Source organism: Carassius auratus, chromosome 36, assembly GCF_003368295.1.
Source record: "Carassius auratus strain Wakin chromosome 36, ASM336829v1, whole genome shotgun sequence".
NCBI classification, from domain to species: domain Eukaryota; kingdom Metazoa; phylum Chordata; class Actinopteri; order Cypriniformes; family Cyprinidae; genus Carassius; species Carassius auratus.
In genome coordinates this window covers 6,489,256-6,515,791 of record NC_039278.1, presented here as the reverse complement: position 1 = coordinate 6,515,791, position 26,536 = coordinate 6,489,256, and the positions used below count along the sequence as shown (strand labels likewise).

Genomic DNA, 26,536 nt, shown 5'->3' with positions numbered 1-26,536 from the left:
TGCATGTATCTGCTGATGGACACATGCTGCTCTGTCACAGGAACATGCACAGGAAATCATGTCGCTCCTTTTGCAAAGTGCATTCCTAACGACTACTTATTGGCACGCACGTGCCCTACTCATTTCAAAGTCCCCACTCCAAGGGGATAAGGATGAACACTTCCATTTTTCCTGGGAACCGTTCGGTACCGTTACTAGTATGGCACACCCCATTACAAAGTGTGGTTCTAGCAGCTAGGAGTCTGCTCAGGTAGCAGCGGCAGTAGAATTAGTCCGGTGAAGAGGTGTTCCACCATAACCTTGCTGTAAGGTTAAACTGATATTTTAAGGTTAAAAATGTACATATAGCTGCTTTAATTGCACAAATTAGAAATTTATTTCCATTAATAATGGAACAGTGACTACTATAGTTTATAGGAATAAGACTAATTGAAAATATATTTAATAGTAAATTCAAAACAACAGTAGAATAAGTATAGTAGAACAAAAACATAACAAAAGTTATAATGAATAAATGTTAACACAGCTTGCCACACAAACAGCTCATTGGTCAAAAACTGCTTCTTATGCCATGCAAATTGTAATTACATGCTAGTTTATCAATGTAAAATGTCATATGAATATTGAAATGACAGTTTCCAGTGGTCTTTCGGGTTGTTTTCCTTTTTTTCTCTTTTCTTTGAGTGTTTGTTTTTTTCCACCTGAGTGTTTAAGCACACCTCCTCTTTGCAATCACATGGGAGATGTGACCGCACCATTCAATCTCAATCATCTCTCACTCGCTCTGCGTACCCGAGTCACTTTCGCTGAGAGATCTCTTTAACTAAAAGTGTTCCTTGAGAATTTGTCTATTTTAAGGAAGTCTCTACACCAGCACAGCACAACCTCTCACGCTGTCGTTTGGCAGATGTTAAACGACGATGTGTAAACAGTGGGCACTTTGTGTCGTCTCGCGTGAGATCTGAAACAAGCTGCTTATTTACACCTGACCGCGCTTCACGGGATTCTTAGAGATGAAGAGGAGAGACAAGCTGAAAATCCCCTCCCTCACTTTGGAGTAAGCGTAAATATGTTTTTTCCATTTCTCAAATGTTGGTATTGAATGATTTTCTCGCGACGGGGGAACCCCCCCGGAACTGATGAGTGAGTTTGTTGAGTCGAGCCGGCGGCGAAATTGTACAAAATAATCCCTTCGTTTACTGATTTCTCTTCATTCCCCGTGTGTTTTAGGGTTGGTATTGGTGTTAACTAAACGCTAAACAGTAAGCAGTGAAGTGTCGGTAGCGCGTTCTCATTCAGTGTTTGGTGTACGGAAGAAAATGCTGTTCAACGTTAAGCGATCAATCTGTTACAATAAGGATTATTACTTGATTATGGAGTAAATTTATCATTTTGTGACGTGAAACAAGTTTTGTATTTGTTTCATGCGCATTACCCAACCAGTTAGTTTCTTAAACCTTAAAACCAAAATGTATGTAATTTCTTTAAATGTCATATATGATATATGGCTTTTTCTGTTTCAGCTTACACTGTAGAAAAATATAGACATTTTAATGTTAAAATAATGATACAGTAAAACTGTTAACTGTATAATCTTTACAAAATAAACATTTATATATTTAAGAGCCTTCACGTGTAATTTTACTGCACAAATTACCGAAAAATGTGTTTTTGACGTAAAAAGTATGAATTGCCTTATTTAACCGCAGTAAAATATTGTTAAAATAAATTTAAGTAAAAATGTGTCGCCTTGTTTATGGAGAAAAAAGAAAAACAGTAAAAGTTCTCATAAAAGCTTGATTTTTTTTTTCTTTTTCTTACACGTTTCCAAGTTTGTTACCTTTCATGTTGTTTAGTTAAAGGATTCGTTCACTTCTAGAATATAAATTCCCTGATAATTTACTCGCACCCATGTCATCCGTGATGTTCACTTCTTTCTTTCCTCAGCTCAGTCGGAGAGAAATTGTAGTTTGTGATGAAAACATTCCAGGATTTTTCTTCATATAATGGACTTCAATTGGGACCAACGGGTTGAAGGTCCAAACTGTAGTTTCAGTACAGCTTCAAAAGGCTCTACACGATCCCAGCTGAGGAATAAGGGTCTTATCTAGCAAAATGACTTGCCATTTAAAAAAAAAAAAAAACATTCATATACTTTTTAACCACAAATGGACTTCACGCATTGCATAGTCTGATTGGATAGGTCATGCAGATGGAAGCGCAGTGTTTACAAAGCGAATATGCAAAGAAAGTCGAACACCCTTTACAAAAAGAAGGTCAATCAGCGATGTCAGACGATTTTGAAGTTGGAGTAGAAACTGAGATGGAGTTTTTCACCCACTAAGGTGTACATAGACGAAGTCCTATCCGTGCGCAACCTTTCCAACATGATTACACAATGCATGAATTTGTGGATTTGCGTTTGTGGTTAAAGTATATACATTTTTATTAATTAATTAAATAATTTATTTATTTAGAAAATGGCCAATGGTTAAACTAGATAAGACCCTTATTCCTTGGCTGGGATTCCTTTGAAGCTGCACTGAAACTGCAACTTGAACCTTCAACCCGCCGGTCCCCATTGAAGTCCATTATATGGAGAAAAATCCTGGAATGTTTACATCGAAATCCTTAATTTCTTTGCGACTGAAGAAAGACATGAACATATCAGATGACATGGGGGTGAGTAAAATTATCAAGAAATTGTTATTCTGGAAGTGAACTAATCCTTTAATATTTACTGTATTATTTTAGTTTCATGAGTGTTACCCTAACAGTGTTTGTGTACTGTTGGCGGTTAATACATAGGCCCACTTGTTGTTATCATATTTTTATTGTACATTTTTCAAAAACAATAGTTTTAGAGTGAATTTTCAAGTACTGTAAATTAGTTACCATTGCTTATTAGTCCGAATTGTCTTCACTATAGTCTCTTCCTGCGAAATGTCCTTTTATTGGAATAATTGTTATAATCACATCGCATCACATTACAGTTTGAATACTTGCAGATGTGCTTTCTATTGAGTGAACTCTCGAATCACACTTTCAGGATCCTACTATGAGTCGAGCTTTTAAGTGAGAACACGAGTCTGAGTGTTCTGACACTTTCCTTATCGCATCCGTAATGTTTTCCTGCGTTTCTGACACTTCCTTCTGCCTGGATTCAACATGCTCACTGCAGCTTTCCAACCCCGTCCTCCCACTCTGAACTGGGAGGGAATATAGCCGACCCCACGGCCCACTACATTCCCAATCCCAGTGTGGAGGAGCCCATATCCAGATCCTTTCGTCAGCGAAAGCAACTCCCTGTTTGATTGAGGATCACTGCTGATTTACAGGGATTTTCAGCTCTGGGTTCCAAAAGCACTGCATTGTGTCAATAAGAAAGATACAAAGCTCTTCATCAGATGCTGCTTTGCTTATTCTGAATGCACAAAGAATGGTTGAAAGCAGCATAACGTCAGATTGTTAAGCACAGGGGGGTAGTATTCACAGTTGGGTCGTCTCCAGTTTTCTCTCTTCACCATGACAACATCTTCACACTTCTAGAGCGCTTGTTGCAATCGCTTGCGGTGAGAACATGCAAACTGCCAGACAGTGGCAGCCCTATTTGTACAGTCATGCGTGCTTAATGTTCTGGTTAGCTTTCAGGCCACCGAAATACCCATTTGTTACGCAAAAACCAAAGTTCCTCGAAGTTCGGGGGATCATTTAGTACAAAGAGTAGAACGGTCAGTACTAAATCAGCACATTACCCACGTCAAGGGTCACAATAATCAATACCAGTCTAAACTGGCTTCCGCTAACAACATGCCTCGTGTCTGTTTTGATGTGCTCCATTAATTCTGCTTTCAGTGTGACATGTAAATACCTGTCGGGTCAGCCTGAATATGTTTTAGGCTGCTCTGCTGACTGAATGGCATGAAGGGACATGAGAAATTGTGTTTCCTGCAGTTGCGGGGCTTGTCTTGATTCCACCAATGCATTTTGTGGAACTGAAAGTTATGGTGGCGGTAAACGGTAAATGACTTTGAAGGTCGCACATGAAAGTAATTTAGTGAACTTTCCTGGAAAACTCCTGCTTCCTGTAGGGCCAGATTTGACAAGGTGTTGACAAGAAAGGCGGAAATGTGAGATTATATGGTTTTATGTTGACGGAACCCTTCTAATAATCGCGTGCGTATTAGATCTTTGATTGTATGAATCATGTTGCACACATTGGCTGGTTATCATAAATGATGCATTTCATCTCAACTCCTGTGACATTTTCCATCAGGTTGAAATGATGTCATTTAAAGATGCTGTATTGATGTTAGCCATCTTGCTAACCTTCGTCAGACTAAAATAGACTGTCTCCAGTCATCCACATGCCTTGTGAGTCCAAGTTTGCTGATTGGCTGAAAAAGTGTGGGCCATGCTTAGATTTCGTTACTTCTTACAAAACCTTACAGAGTGACTAATGACAATACAGATTTATAGATATCTTAAATGCTGTTTTTTTATTTTTATTTAATTAATTCTGTAATTAAGATCTCAGATTCCACATAATATTAATCTGTATTCATTATTGATATTCATAATAAATGTGTATTGAGCAGTAAATATTAGACACACTAGAGACTGAAGTGAAGATGCTGAAAATTCAGCTTTGCATCACAGGAATATATAACACATTAAAGTAGAAAACTAATGATATTTCACAATATTACTGTATTACTGCAACCTCAGTGAACATAAGAGAGTTCTTCCAAAAACATTATGAATTTTTCCCGACCCCAAGCTTTTGAACAATAATGAGACTTATGGCCATTTAATGCATAATGTTAAGAGAATCACTTACAGCAGCTTTAAGATGGTCTTTTCAAAGCCACTGTTCATATCTCATTCATTCATTTGTGCATTTATGTTCTCTTTCCATCATTTCATTGCCGTGTTGCAGCACCAGTATGCCACTTAATGAATCCCTAAAGCACACTGATTTGCAGTGCTGCCGAGAGCATGAAGAAACACCAAGAACAATACAGTCCACATGCACTTAGTCAGAGCGCTAATGCATGTAAACGTGTCTTGCTTTACAGTTTGTCACCCAGCCAGAGTCCCATCATCCTGAGTCCATGCAGTCCAGGCAGCCCCTGCAGTCCTTTACAATCCCTTCACCCCTGGAGGTAAGACAGCCGATCCGCATGCCAAAGCATTACATAAACCTGCTCCGGTCCTGCAGAGAGACAGAACTGTCTTCAGTTAGTCAGCATGACACACACATCTCATTGATTTTTTTTTTCTCATTTAATGGGACCATCACTCATATCTATATGTAAAGCTCATGTTATTTGATTCATATGGATAGAAGAATCACCTGAGCACGACTGACTTGCTGATTTTAGTGTGGTTTATATCCTTTTTAGAATACCCCGCAACAAGACAGTTTATTTAATATGAGAGATTTAATGTTATAATTTGATGCACATGTTAAATATATTTTAGTATATAATGTTATGTGATATATATGGAACAAGCTTGAAGCCCATACTGCTTCCCACAATTACATTTTTCATAATGTAAAACTCAAACACTTTTGTAATTTTACTCACAAAAGAAATGTACACATTTGTATTTTTTCTAGATCTATCTATCTATCCATCTATCTGTCATCATAATAATAATTTTGTGCATATATTTTCAAACACAGAAAATAATAAATATATTTCTAAAAATCATTAATTATTATATTCGATGGTCTGACTTTGACTAACTCCCACGTGAAAATGTCATGTCACTGGGGAAAAAAACGCTTACTTTTTTACTTTGCATGTCACTTAACGTGAAAAAATGATAAATGATTTAGAAGATGCGTAATTTATATTTCTATATAATACCACAACAAATAAATGTAAAAAAAGTAATGATAATAAACTAAATGTATATATATATATATATATATATATATATATATATATATATATATATATATATATATATATATATATATATATATATATATATATAAAAGGCTATATATAATAATAATAATGATAATACATTATATAGTCTATTCCAGCTCTCACGTGAGGATTTGACGTCACTGGTGGAAAATCGCTTATGTTAGTTCATACCATCTTTGGGATTCACTATATCTTCCATCTTCACATGCAAAAATTATATATATTTATTAATTTAGACTAGCTCTCACGTGAAGATTTGACGTCACTGGAGAAACGCTAACATTAGGTCATACCTCCTTTTAAGATTCAACAATCACATCTTACATCTTATTCTCCTAACGCAAAAAAAAATAAAAATAATAATAATAGTTTTAGAAGAGGCAGAGTTCATATTTTGTCCACAAATTCCAAGGCGTTAAACACCTTAAAAACCGGACATCTTGTAGTTAGACCCAGAGCTATCCCTCGGCTGAGACCCAGCTCCCCTCTTCGCAGCCGGATGGTACATCCCAAGCGTATCTCCGGCAATCAATCAACACGAGAGAAACGACCACAACACAGCATCTCACCTGTAAACATAGACTCTCTCCTGCCATCCGATGAAAGTCGCTGTTTGGAAAGTAAATAGTTAATTTTGTGTCAGGTCGAGGCGATATCGGAAGATGATTAAAACAGAATGTGAACTTCCAAACTTTTACTAAGTTGCACGGCGAGTCCAGTCAAGCAGCAGCGAGCCACACAAAGAGCAGAGATGAACCGCTGCGAGCCACGCGCAGTCTCCACTTCCAGTCTATCCAGCCGAGAGGCGGACTCCTGACTCGCGGAGGGGTTCGACTCTCATTCGGGTTCGGTTACTCGGTTTCTGCTCGGACAGTTGGCACTCTAACCGTCTGCGATTATGTCTGATCCGAGCTCCTGGAGCGCGTTGCCTGGCAGCAGTAGAGCTCACTTCGTCACGGGCGCGATGCTCAAGCGATCCAAAAGGTAACGCGTGACATCAGAGGAGACATGCACGATCAAAACTTTCTAATGTGTCAACTTTTGACAAGTGACGTTGGGATTTCTCGCTCGATTAATGTAATCACGCTCTGGTCTGTACAGTGATGCTATGGTTGTGTCTCTAAACAGTGTGTTGTTTACCTAGTAGACTGTATTTTGGGCGTCGCAATCGTTTGTTTAACAAGAAGTGGCGTACTATTATAACATGGCTTTATTTTTGTGCTGTTGATGGTGGCATAGAGAAATATGTGCATGCATTGGTAGACATCTGTATCTGCAGACTAGCAAGAGACGAAGGTGCAATGCATGATGAGAAAATGACAAATGACACGCACAACTTCAGTCTCTCGGGTAATGCATGTGACAGCTGTGTTGAAGGACACCTCCTCTGATGGCTGCAGATGTTGCAGAATTACTCATAGGGTTATTCTGAAATCCAAAAAAGCTGCGTTATTGTAACACTGTTGGGAGCGCGCTGATCATTAAATCCTTTGTCACTTTCTTTGTTAACGTTGCCGTCGACCATAAAGGCTGGGCTGGATTATGTTGAAAGGTTTTTAATAATCCCTCTCCTCTTGTTTGTGTGTTGCAGCTGTCGCAGCAGTAATAGAAAGAGCCTTGGGGTTGGAACGCCGTCGCCCACCCGCCCGCTTTCACCTCTGTCCGCCCACACAGGTAATACTCGCTGTCACATGACACCCGCTGTAGGACAGCTGACACTGAGCCGGCCTGTGACCGTTGAGAGCTGGCGTAACAGAAGCCTGTCCGCTCCTTTAGCGTCTTACCACACTGCCTCAAGGGTTAACTTGATCGCCACCAAAAATATGAAAAAATACAGACCTGTATGGGTTTTTTTTTTTCTTCAAGTCTTCACACAGCTCTCCTCCATTCAGGAGCAGTTTATCAGTAACCATGTCTCTCGACTACAAAAATGACAAAAAATAAAATTAAAGCCCAACTAAAGTAGATCAAATTAATTTTGCTTTGTCTTTTCGAAGCTTTTTGATGCGTTATAATCTAAATATAATTGTGAGCAAATTGATCATCTTTCCCACAGTGATTGGAATATTTAATTAGTGACACTAACTCAAGAAATAAATCCATAAACAGAATGACAAATGATGATTATACCGAATGAATTGTTCACGTATCATCAGAATAACGTATTAAGAAATCCGCTGTATTATTTGTTTGCGAATCTGCTGAATGATTCGCCAGAACCATTTGCTCACAAATTCGCGTGAGGAATTTGTTCATGAATCAGATGAATGATTCACAAATCCGACAGAATAACACAGTATCGGTAACCGATTTTTTTTTTTGTATGTTATATACCTTTTGCCACAAATAATGACTGTTTTCAAACTGGTTTCCCTGGCACAAACAAACACACCGCCTCGTCCAAAAAAACATTGCTCATTGGTGGAGCCTGTGTTTCCATGTCAGGCTGCTCAAAGTTGGTTTTGATTCCACCACTGTGTTTAAACTTTCTTTTGAAAAGTCAGTCTATGAGTGGCTGACTCACAGTTAGTAAGTTGGGAGATAATATTTCAAAACATTACACATGTCAGGTTTAAACCCCATAGACAGTGAATTAGACGCACATTATTGTTCCGAATGGAGATAAATGTCCTAAAGTGTGCGATTTGTGAAACATCTGTGGTCGTCTGACGTCTATTATATCCTCCAGCTTACGTAACACCGTGTGCTCTGTTGAAATTTCCTCTTGTTCTCCTTGCAGCTGCCAGCAGCCCTCTGGACAGCCCACGAAATGTGTCCACTGCTATGTGCTCTCTCAACTTCCCTTTCGCCCGCAGGTAGACAAACGCTTTTTGTCATTATTTTCTGGTTCGTTAAATAGATGACCGACCAGCGTTCTGAATATTTATCAGCATTAACCACATTGTTACCCAAGTGTCCGGTTCACACTATGTACAGCTGACTCATTTATTCCTATACATTTTTCTGTATAGAGCTCACTAAGTTATATTCTCTCTTCTTCATCCCTCTTTATTTCTTCTCAGCCACCTGGCTCGAGCTGACAGGTAGCCAATCTCTTTTTAACACAATGACGTAGCCGAACCTTAGTCACCTCATGTATTTCTGCGACTCTGTGTACTCTTTATAAACTTCCTGTTATTTTTTTATTTTTTATTCTTTGCATCACCATTCAAATAAAAAAAAAAGGAAGATTGACTTGGATTGAATATTGGCATCGTAGTACATGATAAACTATTGCCATTTTTGCCGACTTCTAAATGCATATTTAACTTTCTATTTAATTGAAAGTTTATGAAGAAAGCTGTTAATTAAGGAATATAATTGTGTGTCCTGAAATGCTCTCTGTTTTCTCTTTGTAGAGCGGAAGGGAGACGGTGGTCTCTGGCTTCACTTCCATCCTCAGGTTACGGGACCAACCCTCCCAGCTCAACGGTCTCAGTATGTGGCTCTCATTTATCTGTTATTAAGTCTTGTGTGTTCCATTAAAATACAATGAACAGCATTTGCTTTGACCTGACATGAGGATGCAGAAATAAAGACAGAATGTTTGTCAGAACTTTCCATTGTAGCCATGTATGTGGAGTAATGTTTGTTTGTTGTTTTCCAGTCATCATCTTCATCACAGGAACGCCTGCACCAGCTTCCATACCAACCCACACAGGACGAGCTTCATTTCCTGTTCAAACACTTCCGAAGTTCGGAGAGCATGACTGATGAAGATGGGCGGCCCTCACCGTTTATACGACCCCGGTCACGTAGCCTTAGGTAAACAAAAACACACATGCACGCATTAATTGCAGCATAGGGTGCCACTGTTTGCATTTTATTAATATGGCTATTAGGGTTTGATCATTTAATACCCTTGAGTAGTGTTTCTTGACCGGACAGAGTTTTAATAGATCTGCATTAACTATATCAGACGTATGACTTGGACTTATTGAGTTGTTGTTCATGGAGGGCATTAGAGTTCACGTCTGGCTTTCACTCTTTTTTACTATTTTTGTCGTCTGCTGTTGACAATATTAGTGAAATGGCAAAAAAAACTAATATATGCAATGACTGTGATTTGCATAGTCAAAATAGATTTTTCAAATGGATTGAGAACTTTTTTGTTATATATAGCTCTTTTGTTTTAGGCCATGTATTTAGGTTAAATCCACGAATAAAATATTAAGGTTTAATCTGGATCTGTCAAAAATAAATAATGTAAATCAATGGTTTCCAGAATGACAGAACTTTTACTTGTGGGTGAAATGTCCCTTTAAAGACCACTTTTTAAATATATTTGGTGCCTTTGCACCCTTTTTGGAAACTTGAAAGCCTAAATCCCAAATTTATCGTAACTGTATGGAAACGAACAACAAAGAAAGTCATATTGGCTTGAAATAAATACATTTATGCATTTAGCAGACGTTTTTATCTAAAACGACTTACGGAGCATTCAGGCTAATGTTTTTTACATGAGGATGAGTAAACCATGACAGATTTTTCCCTCTTCTTGTCAGATGAGTGGACTCCTGACTAATAGGAATATCCAGGCTTTCCCCATCAAAACAAAACAAAACAAAAGGAGCGTTTTTATTTTGCAAAAGAACCTCCCTCAAGGCTGAGTCAGAGAAGAGACGGATTTTCCCGTGTTGTAATTGAACACTGGGGTTTGAAATTTGCATCTGACCAGTTGATATGCCAGATGATGAGTCTGAAGTAGAAAGTAAAATCTAATGAGGTGTTTTTTTCTGGTTTATGAGGCTACAGACTGCGGTGCAACACCTCACCTTTAGCCCATATCTCTGGAGGATTCAGAGCTTTAGATGTCCACCCACAGTGCTTCATGCTTCAAACAGGGCGCTCGCGCAAACAAAACACTGCTCGCTCGGTTTTTGAAATGAAAGAGGTTTAGTTGGTATGTTTGTCAGTAAAGTATTTAACCGTCAGTCTACACGATGGCAGTTTTTGTTAGTGATGCAATGGAATATTTTCTGCCTTTGGTTTCAAGCAGAAATATTTTTGAAGGGCCAGAATCATTGAATGGACCAGTCAGGGTTGGTACGGTCACGAAAAACCTGGAAAAGTCTTGGAATTTTAAAGCAGCGATTTCCAGACCTTTATTCGTTTTGGAAAAATGAGTAAAACCCCAGAAAGTTTAGGAAAAGTCACTCTGATGACAAAAATCTCTATGCAAGAGAATGTGTTTTTAAATCCGGTCCTGAATTTCAGTGTGGTATTGTGAATATATTACCTAGTTCTACTCATTTCCGCAGGTTTCGCATTTAGAATGTGGGAAATCCCACAAACATTTATTTAATATAGCATACGGGTTAGATGTAAATAAATTCACACAGAATATCAGATCGAATCAGTCATATGAATACAGCATGAGTGATTCAGCGGCGCCGCATCTTCTCTCTCTTTCACTCTCTCAAAACAGCTTCACATTAGCGCAGCTCGCCTGCACGCTGCGATACGAGATTCTTGCTTGCGTTTTGGGACAGTTGACAGAATTGTCACTCTTGTCTAAATTGGGCCAGTACTGCACTTTCACAAAACTGTATTATTTGCAAGTGCAACTGTATTATTAGTTAAGTGCTTTTAAACCATTGCTTAATCGCGCACACAATGCCGCTTCAAACACCTCGTGAGTACCAAATTGAGTTATTTTTCTGCAGCTTATTGCTCTTATGCGGCCAAATGCCTGTCCTGGCGAGTATCCTCATGAACACAGTCAGTTTTGTCTTAAGTGATTGTAAGCAGTTGTTGAGAAAGAAAACCGTTGTGTATCAGTTTATTGGATCCATGAAGTCAGTCTTAAAGTGACAGCAGCTGTGCCTACTGTCATTAATGTTGATCCAATCGCTGCTCTTGACTAACCCTTTGTAACTTTAATTTTAAGGTTTATAATTTAGTTTAATTTCTGCATATTTCTGTACCTGAATGATACTTGTTAGACCTAAAGTTTCCTAAATTAAATTCAATGTCTATTTCAGTGTGGATAAACTACCCCAGGTAAACATGTTAGCTGTTTGGATGCTAGTGCTGAATTAACAGTAGGGCTGCACGATATTGGGAAAAAATGACATTGCGATATTTTATTTTTCTGCGATATATATTGCAATATTTTTTCATACAAAAAAATGGGGTGAGCACACTTACATTCTCATTTTAAGTTATTTAAACATCGACACCATCGTGTCTATTGATTAATATGCGCGAGGGAGAGAGACAGCGCTTGTGTTGTTTGAAGACGGATCGCTCTCTCTGTCTCTCGCGCGCTCGCGCTCTCTCTCTCTCTCTCTCTCGCGCGCGCTCTCTCTCTCTGTCTCTCGCGCGCTCGCTCTCTCTCTCTCTCTCTCTCTCTCTCTCTCTCTCTCTCTCTCTGTCTCTCTCGCGCGCGCTCTCTCTCTCTGTCTCGCTCGCGCTCTCTCTCTCTCTCTCGCGCGCTCGCTCTCTCTCTCTCTCTCTCTCTCTCTCTGTCTCTCGCGCGCTCGCGCTCTCTCTCTCTCTCTCGCGCGCTCGCTCTCTCTCTCTCTCTCTCTCTCTCTGTCTCTCGCGCGCTCGCTCTCTCTCTCTCTCTCTCTCTCTCTCTCTCTGTCTCTCTCGCGCGCACGCGTGCTCTCTCTCTCTGTCTCTCTCGCGCGCTCTCTCTCTCTGTCTCTCGCGCGCTCGCTCTCTCTCTCTCTCGCGCGCGCTCTCTCTCTCTCTCTCTCTCTCTCTGTCTCTCTCGCGCGCGCGCTCTCTCTCTCTGTCTCTCTCGCGCGCGCTCTCTCTCTCTGTCTCTCTATCACGCACGCGCTCTCTCTCTCTCTCTCTCTGTCTCGCGCTCTCTCTTTCTCTGCCCTGTTAAACTTGCATGTGTTTTTCAGTCCTGTCAATGATAAACTTTCAATCTATGATGGTTAAGCTGTGCAATTAACACAATCCACAAATCACATTCGTCAAGGGCCGGAGAGCAGCTGGCCCGTACAGTTAATGAATAACGGATCAACTACGACAACCTACATCGCACATCCTGCGATGTGACTATCGTGTATTCGTACATTGCGATATCGATGCTTAAACGACACATCGTGCAGCCCTAATTAACAGTATTGATTTATCATTTTCGATCAATATGGATTTTCAGTTAGGGCCCAGTACACTGCTAGTTTTCACCTGTTGTTCTTCTTGTTTTAGCCCTGGACGAACTGGCGGCTCTTTTGATCATGAAATTATAATGATGAACCATGTCTATAAGGAGCGTTTTCCAAGGGTATGTAGTGCCAGCAGATTATTGCCAGTTTTTCCTCTACAAATCTGAGATACCTAATGTTTTCTCTGCTGTGCAGGCCACCGCTCAGATGGAGGAGCGTTTGCTGGAAGTCATCAGGCAGTTTTCTCCCGACAGCACCCTACCGTTGGGAGACGGCGTCCTGGGATTTATCCAGCACCAGTTGGTGGAGTTGGCCAGGGACTGTCTGGATAAATCCCAGAAGGGCCTGATCACATCCCTGTACTTCATAGAGCTGCAGGATAAACTGGAAAAAATGCTGCATGAGGTGAGGTGGGAATTTCTAGAAAGTTTCCTGTTCAGTGCCAATTGTTTGGGTTTAAGACTAACTGTTGATGTTGGAGACGTGGACTGCACATGCTTTGACTTGTGGCCCCTGCATACGGGCAGTAAGACTACAAAAACATTACAGCGACACAGTAGCTAGATTCACCTGATCTGTGGTTTGGTCGACAGCCATATTTACTAACAATTGTTAATTTCAGATTAGTTACATATTAATTACATATTAGTTTCATATTAGTAACGTATTAGTTACATATCACGGACAGGATGAGATACTGATTTCAGTTACTTGTTCATAAAGGGTCTCACAGAACATTGGGATCTTATTGGAATTTTGTGAGTTTAGACATTTTAATCATCATTTTAAAAAATATATATATCGCACCATAAGATATTTTACATTCTGAACTAGTCCTTGTGTTGTCATATAAAGGTCAAATATTTTTTAGAGACATTTGAGGGTCTACAGGGGACTTTTCTTAAGCCCTATTTGGACGGGACTATTTTTCCAGACGTTATTAGAGAAATTTGTGCTTCACAGATGTACTTTGTGATTGTAATCCTGTCTGAATCTGTGAAGTCTGTGTTTCAGAGCAGATTACCAACTGTTTTCGTCAAACTCCATGATCCTCTGAGAAATCGAATCATCCGAATGCGAATATCTGTGATTGCCGACAGAGGGGTTTTTTCACAGCGCACTTTCTTGTGTGTTTTGCCCAATATTAACTATTGTAGATGCTCTTACTACTGCGCACATTTTCTTTGTTTGCCTCTCAGCGAAGAAATAAAAAAATAAAAATCAATAGATGCAAGCAAAAAATGGTAATATTATTGATCTGCAGTGTAACCTGACCCCGTTCTCAAAATTTGTAGATGACTGCTAAAAGTCTTAGATAGTCAGTCGTAAAGCTGTGTGATAAATCACATTATAATCTTGATTTCTGCTTCTCTTGATTTTAAGCATAATTGTTTAATAATCATGATTCTATTTTTTAGCAAAATAATCGTGATTAAGCTTTTATCCATTATCGTTCAGTCCCAGTCAATCGGATATAGAATGCAATTTTCTTGCACTGAACAAAAAAATTGTTTAGGGTTTACTTTGAAAAACCTTTAACCCAGAAATCGCTAGTGAATTTCACAAATAATTGCAAACAAATGTGAAAACATTCAATGGAAAGATTTAGAATTATCTAGTAAAACATACAATCTTTGTTTTATTTACAACTTCGCTTTACAACTTCTAATGTCTGTGCACCATAAGTTTGAATCTAGTTTGACTTTGGTCAACTAGTCCTCTTCATTATTGCATGAACAATTATTTCAGGCTAAGATATGTTACTTTAGCCGGTGTCAGCTTGGAAACGCTGTCCTGTTCTGATTATCCCGAAGCCAGCAGGTGGTCTGAGATGGTGGTTGTGGTTTGGCAGGAATATCAGGCTGGCGGTGACACCAGGGCATGGTTGGCTTCTGTCACTGCTGTTGTTAGTGTGCTGCTCTGTTTGCTTTAAGGGGTTAGAAACATCACTCATTCTCAACAACAGTCCATTTCCCCTAAAGAGTGTGATATCCGCCTCATTGCCCAATGTGTTGTTATTCTATAAATACTTTCTTTCTTTTTTTTTTTTTTACACCCAGCAAAAAAAGAGCTTGCAGAGTTGGCTGCATGCACGTACATTTACATACAAGCGTTTTCGTGTAATTGCACGTGTCGTTTTGTGTATAAATGTGTGCAATGCATACCCTGCAGCAGAGGTTTTGATTAGAAATATAGATCTCCCTGTTAAAGCTCCATGCTCATCTTTGCAACTACAGGGTGTTAGTTTCCATAGCAACCCTTACGCCCACCCTGTATGTAGTGTTCAGACAACCCCAGGCGAAACTCAGCGCGCTGTCAGATCGCTGCTGTGCGCTGGATGTCGTGCTCATAGATAAGGCTATTAAAGTGTTTCCCACTTGCCTTAGTCAGCGGTGCCAAGCGCAGGGCCCCAGATGCTGCAGTCATGCCGCAGTTTAGCTGTTCTTACCGTTCAGTCATCAACCTGTTGTGACGGATAATAAAATTGTGGTTTTGAGCTGGTTTGTGGTTACATCAGTCCACTCTGCACTGTTCCTCTGTCATTCTCTGCTCCCTTCTGGGAGCTCATTGTCTTTGCTGATTTATTTTCACTGGCGTTATGAAAAAAAATAGTCACAGATAAGTCATGTTAGTGTACAAGTCACATTTTGTTATCACATTCAGAAGAAATGTAAAATATTGGTAATCGAACAATTAATGTAAACTCAAAAATCCTTTAAAGGGGTCTTATGATGTTGCTAAAAAGAACATTATTTTGTGTATTTGGTCTAATGCAATGTGTTTCTGCGGTTTAAGGTTCAAAAAACTAATTATCTTACACATAATGTACATTATTGTTGCTGCTCTATGCCCCGTCTTTCTGAAACGCGAAGATTTTTACAAAGCTCATCGTTCTGAAAATATATGTGTGCTCTGATTAATCAGCTATCCAGTGCGTTGTGATTGGCCGAATACCTGAAGCGTGTGACGGAAATGTTACAAAAATAACATTATATACTTAGTAACAAAATATACTTTGTGGTAAACAAACACTTATGTAAAATGTAACAAAATACATAAAATCACAGTTATTACTAGTAGACAGCAGCAGAGGAGCAATTATTTGCTTAGACTTTCATTTTCACTTTTTCTCTATATTTTGAAATTATAAAATCTATTATAAAACAAAATCATCAAGAAATCAGATTTTTGTCAGAATTGTAAACTTTTTTGTGTGTATGAAATAATAATAATAATAATAATTTGCTACTAAACCACACACATCACTGAAGTTGGCTAGCTACATTTGCTAGAAAAATAATGGTACGTTTTTATAAGAATGGAATATATACATTTTCTGTATATAAAAAGTAGATTTAGTACTTGTTACTGTTAATAAGAGTACATTTTGTATGCATCTTAACTCGAGCTTAGTGCTTTACTGTCAAATCAATATAAACAAAAGAAAAATAAACAAGAAATGTGTAGTAACTGCACTTATTAACGCAAAACAATAGTCATTTTATGATTAAATGGTCTTTATTTTGAACACCCCCACACATCAACTCCCCAGTGCTACCAAATCTACTCCTAGCACCACCATCTGCAGAACTGCTCTCAAATTGTAGTCTGGAGCCCTGTGGCATGTTGGTGAATTTGGGGGTGGAGCTATCAAGAGGGGGTTGTGATCCTTTTGGGTAGGAGCATGTTGGTTTTGGTGAAATCAAGTATCAGCGTTTCTCAGAAATCGCTTACTACACCTTTAATACAACAGTTTTTTTTCTAAATGGGGAAAAAGTCTTATTTTCAGACTTCTGGACATTTATTAGCTTCATGAATAATTATTGAATGTCGAACCCCATGTTGCGCTTGGTCCTTGAGTAAAAATGACTGTGTAAACAGTAAGGACAGCCTGAAGCTGGGCATCATTATAAAGCTCTGTGCTGCAGGGGCACAAGCCACAGCCGAGTCTGAGCTGCCATCTGCTTATGATGGAGAGAGACTGGCTGGCTGCAGAGCTAAAAAAGGAAACGGTTCATTGTTTTGATGTGACGGTTCATGTCGAGTTAGAAGCATCCATGTTTCCCTCAAACCCCTCTCGCAGTGGCATTTGGCTTTCTGCGAAACATGAGTCACACATCTTATCGTGCTGTGAGGCTCTTTAATTCGGAGCATGTCTCCATCACTTTGTTCAGCTTCATCAAATGCATAAAAATGCAATAATTGTAGTTTTTTCGTAGGAGTCGCCTGACCGAGCGTGATCCTTTGTTTACTCAGCTTTCCTCCTAAACAGCCTTACATGAAGAGACAGCAGCTCAAGAAGGATTCAGAGTGTTTTTATGCTCTCTGTCGCAGATGTTTGGGTTTAGGATATATAATATCTGAATAACTCTCAACGTTTTGCTCGATCTTTAGATTGTGCCATCTAATGCATCTCAAATCCAGATTCAAGGAGTATGCAGAGTTGATTAAAATTCACACGAGCGCCTGGAAAGGATTTGATCCTGTAGCACAAGTAGCTCATTACCTCCCACTCCCGCATCCCACAAGCCAGCAGATTCCCCAGCACAAGAAATAACATTCCTGTCACTTCGCCAAAATACTGTCCAGTGTTCAGAACGGATACAGTGTTCTTCTGTCTATTTGATGATCAGCACAGTATGCTGCTGAAATCATGTGCCTTATTAAATTAACTCACACCTTCAGTTTTGTGACTCATTTTTTTTTTCTTTAAGTCCACTTATGTTAGTCAATATATAATGCTTAAAATAGTCATACATTTTAATTTATGACCATTTTCCACCGTTGCTCTCCCCCCTTTTAATTAAGTAGACTTTTAAAACAAGAAAACAAAGAAATTTATACTTTTATTTAGCAAGGATGCTTCAAATGGATCAAAAGTCACCGCAAAGGCTTTTATGATATTACATAAGATTTCTGTTTCGGATAAATGCTGTTCTTTTTGAAATTTTTATTTATCAAATAATCCTGAAAAAAAAGAAAAAAGAAATTAAAAAAAAAAGACAGCTGAACTGTTTTCAACATTGATAATCAGAAATGCTTCATTTCTGAAGGATCGTGTGACACTGAAGACTGGAGTGAAGATGCCAAAAAATTCAGCTTTGCATCACAGGAATAAATTACATTTTTAAATATATTCACATACAAATTGTAGTATTTCACAATTACTGTTTTTAATGTGGTGACTTATTTAAAAAATATGGAATAGCAATTTACATATTTTCATAGATGGACAACTGTTGACAACTGATGGACAACTCCCAAAATGAAAATTGACATTTAATATTACTCCATTTGAAATAGTAACTCAGTTAGTAACTCAGTTAACACATTGTAAAAGTAATTAGTTACTCCGCAAAGTAACTGTGACGTTATTTTTTATGTTCCATAATGCTATTATGTCATATAACATCTTTAATATATAAGATGTTTATATTAACTGATTGAAGAATAAAAACACTAAGTATTTTAGAAAATGTTGTATTTATTTGAACTCAATAGATTGCAGCCTGCCATATGATATGCATAGAAATAAAACATATAACACTTCTTTCCCTTAAAAATCTCTTTGGTTGCTTTCGCAGTATGCTTCGGGTCATTGTCCATCTGCACTGTGAAGCGCTGACCAATGATTTCTGAAGCATTTGGCTGAATATGAGCAGATAATATTGCCCAAAACACTTCAGAATTCATCCTAATGCTTTTGTCAGCAGCCACATCATCAATAAATACAAGATAACCAGTTCCATTGGCAGCCATACATGCCCACGCCATGACACTACCACCACCATGCTTCACTGATGAGGTGGTATGCTTTGAATCATGAGCAGTTCCTTTCCTTCTCCATGCTCTTCTCTTTCCATCACTCTGGTACAAGTTGATCTTTGTCTCATCTGTCCATAGGATGTTGTTCCAGAACTGTGAAGGCTTATTTAGATGTTGTTTGGCAAACTCTAATCTGGCCTTCCTGTTTTAGAGACTCACCAGTGGTTTACATCTTGTGGTGAACCCTCTGTATTCACATGGTGAAGTCTTCTCTTGATTGTTGACTTTGACACACACATACACCTACCTCCTGGAGAGTGTTCTTGATCTGGCCAACTGTTGTGAAGGGTTTCTTCACCAGGGAAAGAATTCTTCGACCATCCACCACAGTTGTTTTCCATGGTCTTCCGGGTAGTTTGGTGTTTGGAAAGCAACCAAAGAGATTTTTAAGGGAAAGAAGTGGAATGTTATGCAATGGCCAAGTCAATCACCTGACCTAAATCCGATTGAGCATGCATTTCACTTGCTGAAGACAAAACTGAAGGGAAAATGCCCCAAGAACAAGCAGGAACTGAAGACAGTTGCAGTAGAGGCCTGGCAGAGCATCACCAGGGATGAAACCCAGCGTACGCTGATGTCTAATTGATCTCCAGACTTCAGGCTGTAATTGACTGCAAAGGATTTGCAACCAAGTATTAAAAAATGAAAGTTTGATTTATGATTGTTAATCTGTCCCATTACTTTTGGTCCCTTAAAAAGTGGGATGTACATATACAAACTGTTGTAATTCCTACACCGTTCACCTGATTTGGATGTAAATACCCTCAAATTAAAGCTGAAAGTCTGCAGTTAAAGCACATCTTGTTCGTTTCATTTCAAATCCATTGTGGTGGTGTATAGAGCCAAAAAGATTAGAATTGTGTCGATGTCCCAATATTTATGGACCTGACTGTATATATTACTTTAATTGTTTTTAAATATATTATTAAACTTAGTCTGATTACTATGTTTCTTATTTTTTTATGTAAAGCACTTTATATGAAATGTGCTATATAAATAAAATTGCCTTGCTTTACCCATTAAATAAACTTTTTTTCCGGTTCAGCTAGATTAAAACTTGAATTTAGTTTTCTGTTTCTAGAAAAAATGATAATTTAGATGCATCGCTAGTCAAAACATATCAGAAGTGCTAACTGATTTGGTTAGTGATTTGAACAAAAAACTTCCTTTTTTTTTTTTTTTTTTCATTGCCGGATGTTTTCAGTTGCTAAAATCGGTGCATCACTTACTATCTCTACTACATCCAACTTAATACCTCCCACATCCATAGATCAGCACTATTTGTCCCGTTAACAGATTGTGTGTGTCTCACAAAGGCTCTGGAGCGCTCTGAGAGTGAGGAGGTTTCAGTGATCACGCAGCTGGTGAAGAAGATCCTCATCATCATATCACGGCCGGCACGACTGCTGGAGTGTCTGGTGAGCTTCTGCAGCTACGCTCATTCACAGTCCCAAAACCCAGCTCCTGATTTTCACATCCATCTCTCTCTGCAGGAGTTCGACCCTGAGGAGTTTTACCATCTACTAGAGGCTGCAGAAGGCCACGCCAAAGCCGGCCAGGGCATCAAAACGGATATTCCCCGCTATATAATCAACCAACTCGGACTCAACCGTGATCCCCTTGATGGTGAGATTATCTTGTAGTGGTTTTGTTTCCGAAAGCCTGTCAGTTCCTCTCAGGCTCATGTTGTGGTGTCCTTCATCTCTTTTGACAGAAGTCGTGCAGCTCGAGGAGCAGTATGACTCCGGCCCCACACTGACAGTCGATTCGGAAGAAACCGCTGAAGTAAATGCACCACAAGAAGAGCTGAAGCATTAAAAAGCCTCGCTAGGTTTGGTAAGACGTCACTTATGATATGTCTCTTCCTGTTGCTTCCAGCAGAATAAATCTTTACCCGCACCACTGCGAAGAAAACCCTTGGAGAGTGACTTTGAGACTATAAAACTCATCAGTAATGGGGCTTATGGGTAAGCAAATCACATGATTACATATACTTTATAAAATACATGTAGACGGTGGCAATGTTTCTCTAAAATACCGTTTTTTATGTTCTATCTATGTTTTAATCTTAAATATGAAAAATAGACATAATACATAAAGAAAAATCTATATTAAAAGAATAAAGTATTGAGTTTGGTCTGAGGGCAGATGAGTTTAGGGCCATGACTGAAAATGTAATGTCATAATTTTGTAATAAAATAAAGAGAAAGTCAAATAAAATAGTGTATTTGGGATTATCTGATGACTTTCAAAATGGAAATGTTGATCATTTAAAGGGATAGCTCACCCGAAAGTGAAAATGGTCACCATTTACTCCCATTCTTCTCGTTCCAAACCTCTTATATATATTTTTTTTTTCCTTCTGCTGAACACAAAAGAAGATATTTTGAAGAATTGGGGTAACCAAAGAGTTTTTGATCCCCATTGACTACCATTGTATGGAGAAAAATCAATGGGGTCCAGAAATGGTTTGCTCACCAATATCTTTTGGAAAAACAGGATTTTCAAAATCCCTTCAATAACTAATTTAGTAACCGTGTTTTACTCAAGAATCAGTGCTCCATGTCTTCAAGATCAGGAAGCTCCTAGATCGTTCCCCAAGCGTCTTACTTATGTTCCCCATCCGTCCCGCAGGGCTGTGTATCTGGTGAGGCATAAAGAAACTCGGCAACGTTTTGCGATGAAAAAGATCAACCGACAAAACCTGATTCTGCGGAACCAGATCCAGCAGGTGTTTGTGGAGCGAGACATCCTGACGTTTGCAGAGAATCCCTTCGTGGTCAGCATGTTCTGCTCCTTCGAGACCCGCAGACATCTGTGCATGGTCATGGAGTACGTGGAAGGTAAAGCAGAGAGAGAGAGAGAGAGAGATAGAAATTATTAGTAGTTATAATTTATTATTATAAATAGTTGTTTATATTTAATTGATTAATTATTGTTAAAACGTTTAATGTAAACATATGTAACATGTCTAAGTATGTCTGGGCTACACTGATTTCCAGGTGGCGACTGTGCCACTCTGCTGAAGAACATGGGCCCACTTCCCGTGGAAATGACCAGGATGTACTTTGCGGAGACGGTTCTGGCGCTGGAGTACCTGCACAGTTATGGCATCGTGCACCGAGATCTCAAACCAGACAAGTGAGAAAAGAACGACAAGCCTCATGCATGCCACCGTCTGTGAGCGTAACCTCTGTTAACCTGATCTGTTAACCCTTCACAGCCTCTTGATCACTTCAATGGGACACATTAAACTCACTGACTTCGGGCTCTCCAAAATCGGCCTCATGAACATGACAACCAATCTGTACGAGGGCCACGTTGAGAAAGACACTCGGGAGTTTATCGATAAGCAGGTGGGCAAGAGCACAATACTCCTCGGGTACAATTAATACCAATTCTGAAGAAATGTTCTTGATGTTAATACGGATCTGTGTTTTATTGGTTCTATTCCCAGGTTTGTGGCACCCCGGAGTACATTGCTCCTGAAGTGATCTTGCGGCAGGGCTACGGGAAGCCTGTCGACTGGTGGGCCATGGGCATCATCCTGTACGAGTTTCTGGTGGGATGTGTGCCGTTCTTCGGAGACACCACGGAAGAGCTTTTTGGACAGGTTGTGAGTGGTGAGTTTAGATGAATGGGTTTTCAACCGTCCTGTCAGCTGATACCTTTAAAAGGATCGGGGAACTTTAGCGACTGGTTTAAAATGAAAGATTTGATAACACTGTGTTCCTTATGCAGATGAGATTATCTGGCCAGATGGAGATGATGCTCTTCCTGTAGAAACCCAGGACCTGATCACACGATTACTGAACCAAAACCCACAGGAGAGGCTTGGAAGAGGTGCGCTGTCATTCATTCTGATTCAACAAATTTATTTAGCGCCATTTAACTATGATTTACATTTTTTATAAATTATAGAATTTCAGAATTTGTTAAATTTATATAATTATATTTTAACATTTGTAAAATGTATATTTAATTTTTGAATATATATTATTATTGTATTATTATTATTATTATTTTCTAAATAGTTTATATTTTTTATTATTTTAATTTAACATTTTTATAATTTTGTATACTTTTTTTTGTAATTCTTTTTGTTTATTTTGGAAAAAAAATATTTGTTTATATTTTATTATGATCTAATTACATTTGTGATTAAAAAATTACGTTGAATTACATTTTTAAAATATCTATATTTTAGTTTGAGTCTTTATGAATTATTACATTATTTTGTTAGTAATTATATAGCATTTGTATTTTTTAATTATTAGATATATTTTGTTTTATAATGTTATATAATTCATGAAGACACGGTTTTGCTACCGTAAAGGGCCAGAAATTCAGAAAACATTTTTAAGATAGTATGAAACACGAAGAATGAAACGATGAATGATTGTATGAAACCTTAAGTGAAATGACAGAAAACACATGCATCCAGTAACCCAAAATGACAGAAAATGTATTATATAACCCATTTAAGTTCAAAGTAAATGTTTGGAGTTCGATCCTCTTCAATCATCATTCACACAACAGCTGTGTGTAAAGCTGTGGACAGTTGTGCTGAATTCCCGTGTGTTTGTGTTTGTAGGAGGGGCTTCAGAAGTCAAGCAGCATCTGTTCTTCAGCGCTCTGGACTGGAACGGACTCCTGCGTCAGAAAGCTGAATTCATCCCTCAGCTGGAGGCTGAAGACGACACTAGTTATTTTGACAGTGAGTCTCACTAATTCAGCACAGGGAGGAGATTCGGAGAGCTTGATAAACGCCTGGAGCGCGGCGCTCTGGAAATGTCAGCTCATTCTTGCAGCTTTATTCACTGAGATGCTCTTATAATGTCTTCATTGTACTTCCCTATTACCCCCAAACCCTTTTCGTCTGTTTTTTCCCACATAGCTCGATCTGAACGCTACCATCATTTAGCCTCTGATGAGGATGATGAAACTAATGATGAAGAGTCTTCCTTAGAAATACGACGGTTTTCCTCTTGGTCAAATCGTTTCAGCAAGGTTGGGTCCTTTTGCTGTTTTTTATTTTTTTTATTTTTTTTTTTTTTTAGCACAGCTATCACACTTTATTTCTTGCCATTATTACTTAATACATAACATATATATAGAGGTAGATAGATAGATTAAGTTTATATATTTTCCATTTTTTAATTGAATAAGTAATTTTGTGTGTTTTAGTATTGTTTAATTTTTTAGCTGAAATAATTTCAGGTAACGAAAATAGTTTGACTTTTAGTTAACTATAATAACTCTGGTCAGTGGCAGGTTTTTTGTGTACGCTGGCCATTTTTCCTCTCTCTGACACTTATTATCCATGATTTTGTAGGTGTACAGCAGCACAGAGCACCTGGCGACCCCATCCAACCTGAGTTTCTCCTCGGATCGCAGTCACAGTGAAGAGATGGAGGACGGGAGGGACACTCACTCACATGGAGAGATCCAGAGGCAGGCCTCCACTGGAGACAAGCGGCTCTCGGCTCAGAGGGCGAGGTGCGAGGAATCAGTCCACACAAAAACACACAAATTCTGTCTTTTACTGACGTGTCATTACAAACTAATGAGACCATACAGAACATTGTGTTTACACTACAGTCAGTGTTTATTTAGTATCACTGATACTATTGTAGATTTTTTATTTCCATTTTTCTTTTTTTTTATTATTATAACAATAAATGTTAAAAATTACCAGTCAGAATTACATTGGAGATACTGTACCTTCCATATGAATAATGACTAAAAATTGCTAAAATTATTTTACATATCTACGACGGGATTTGCTTAGTCAAAATTGAGTCAATATTTTAGTATCTGTAAGTAATAATTTAACAGCAGGTATCTTAAATGTAATTTTGTCTAAAAATTCTAAAACTTTCCACAATATCTGCAATTTAATTAACTATTCAAAATAAAATTTCAGATACCTTAATTGGTCACATTGCATTTTTACTAGTAAAAATGACATACTTTGTTGTTTTATTACTTGTGTATATTATTATTAATATTTTATTTTATTTTATAATCAGCTGCAGGGCGGGATTTGTGCTGAACGCGGAGACTTTTGCCACTTAATATGTTCGTTTGGAAACATGAAAATGTATATGTTCCGCACACAAAATATTGCATTCGGTCATTCGGTGCACACGTGCACCGTACCGAAAGCCCTGTACCGAAACGGTCCGGTACGAATACACGTATCTTTACACCCCTTATATATATATATAGATATATATATATATATATATATATATATATATATATATATATAGATATATATATATAGATATATAGATAGATAGATAGATAGATAGATATTAGGGCTGGGCAAGTTTGCGCAACAATTATTTCACCGTGTGCAAATGCAGTTTTTATTATTATTATGAAAGTCCGTTGTCTACAGACACATCATGGGTCACATGAGGGGATGTTCCCGATCACATTATTTAGGCTAATCATCAACATTCACAAACCTGTCCATTGTTATTTTTAACAGAAAAGAATGCACTTGTTTTTCTATTACAAATTATAAAATATTTTCTATAAAAACGTCAATGCCCTAGCAGTGGCAGATAGCTTTAGTTTTATATTTAATTTCATGCATAAAATCATGCGATTAATTGCTATTATAAAATGTAATTTTATATATATATATATATATATATATGTGTATATGTATATGTATATATGTGGTAGAGACTCAATCCCAGTAGATGTTATTTTCCAGCTCTCTGAATGTGTGTTTGATTTCTTCCAGTCTGCGCCCTCGCACTTCTTCCAGCTCCTCTCAGCCGGAGCGAGCTGTGAGCCCCCTAGTGGTGAGCAGCACACACAGCCTGGAGGCCATGCCACGATTCGCCCTCTCCACAGACGATGAGGGTGAGCTGGTTCTCACAATCTCACACAGTTTGAGTTTTTTTATTTACATTTTTTTCCATAAATGTATTGCCTTTCACAAAAAAAAAAATCTAAATTTGCATTTCGTCACACCTGTCAATGGTGGGTTACTTGAGAACAGCCTTAAAAAATATATATTTTGTTAAAAAAGAAGATTTGTCTGTATAATAATGGATAAATTATTTTAATTTGTATAATTATATATTTGACTCTAAATGTTTTATAAAGGATGCCTCCTAGCAATGTTCAAATTAAAGTTCACCTGATTATATTAACACTGTGCTTTATTCACTAAGTGTTTTGATGCAAACCTTTTAATTCTGCAGCTGAAGTTGTGGTATCCAACCTGCGACGAATCAGACTACGTAGCAACAGCACAGGAACGAAACACTCGTCACCAAGGGAACAAGGGAGTCCGCAGTGCTTTGGAAACCAGCTGGAGACGCCCGACAGGCAGCGACTCTCACCGGGGCGCAAAGTCCCCAAATCTGCCTCGGTGTCCACCCTCTCGCTCATCATCACTCCAGGTCAGAGCCCACACCTGCTCAATGATATAAAAAATGATCTGTACTGTGAATTTAAAAGAGAAAAAATAATTAGTGAGAATCAATACATTATGAATAACTAATAAAAGTAACTGTAATCTGATTTGTGTACATTTTAAAAGCATCTAATTTAATTACAAGTACAAAAAGTCCCCATGCAGTCTCAAATCTTAGCCCTTAAAAATCATCGTTTATA

The 26,536-nt window shown here is 38.4% G+C and overlaps 1 protein-coding gene across 10 annotated transcripts in view; it reads left to right on the top strand.

Annotated features, from left to right (window-relative positions):
* Positions 1–660: 660 nt before the first annotated feature.
* mast3b (microtubule associated serine/threonine kinase 3b) overlaps positions 661–26,536 on the top strand; it is a 33,794-nt gene continuing 7,918 nt past the window's right edge. The window contains exons 1-23 of one of the 10 annotated variants that reach the window (XM_026221039.1): positions 661–1,057; positions 5,079–5,165; positions 7,534–7,616; positions 8,683–8,758; positions 8,966–8,986; positions 9,302–9,380; positions 9,550–9,707; positions 13,113–13,188; positions 13,265–13,474; positions 20,212–20,313; positions 20,389–20,521; positions 20,613–20,680; positions 20,777–20,862; positions 21,530–21,738; positions 21,898–22,036; positions 22,119–22,251; positions 22,353–22,518; positions 22,637–22,738; positions 23,490–23,612; positions 23,793–23,905; positions 24,231–24,394; positions 25,656–25,777; positions 26,122–26,322. In XM_026221039.1, the coding sequence (XP_026076824.1) occupies positions 1,014–1,057; positions 5,079–5,165; positions 7,534–7,616; positions 8,683–8,758; positions 8,966–8,986; positions 9,302–9,380; positions 9,550–9,707; positions 13,113–13,188; positions 13,265–13,474; positions 20,212–20,313; positions 20,389–20,521; positions 20,613–20,680; positions 20,777–20,862; positions 21,530–21,738; positions 21,898–22,036; positions 22,119–22,251; positions 22,353–22,518; positions 22,637–22,738; positions 23,490–23,612; positions 23,793–23,905; positions 24,231–24,394; positions 25,656–25,777; positions 26,122–26,322 (2,695 nt within the window). In that variant the 5' untranslated portion in view covers positions 661–1,013. Of the gene's footprint in view, positions 1,058–5,078; positions 5,166–6,558; positions 6,927–7,533; positions 7,617–8,682; positions 8,759–8,965; positions 8,987–9,301; positions 9,381–9,549; positions 9,708–13,112; positions 13,189–13,264; positions 13,475–20,211; positions 20,314–20,388; positions 20,522–20,609; positions 20,681–20,773; positions 20,863–21,529; positions 21,739–21,897; positions 22,037–22,118; positions 22,252–22,352; positions 22,519–22,636; positions 22,739–23,489; positions 23,613–23,792; positions 23,906–24,230; positions 24,395–25,655; positions 25,778–26,121; positions 26,323–26,536 lie in introns of those variants that run through there. The other 9 variants (XM_026221038.1, XM_026221037.1, XM_026221036.1 and 6 more) reach the window with 9 other exon arrangements.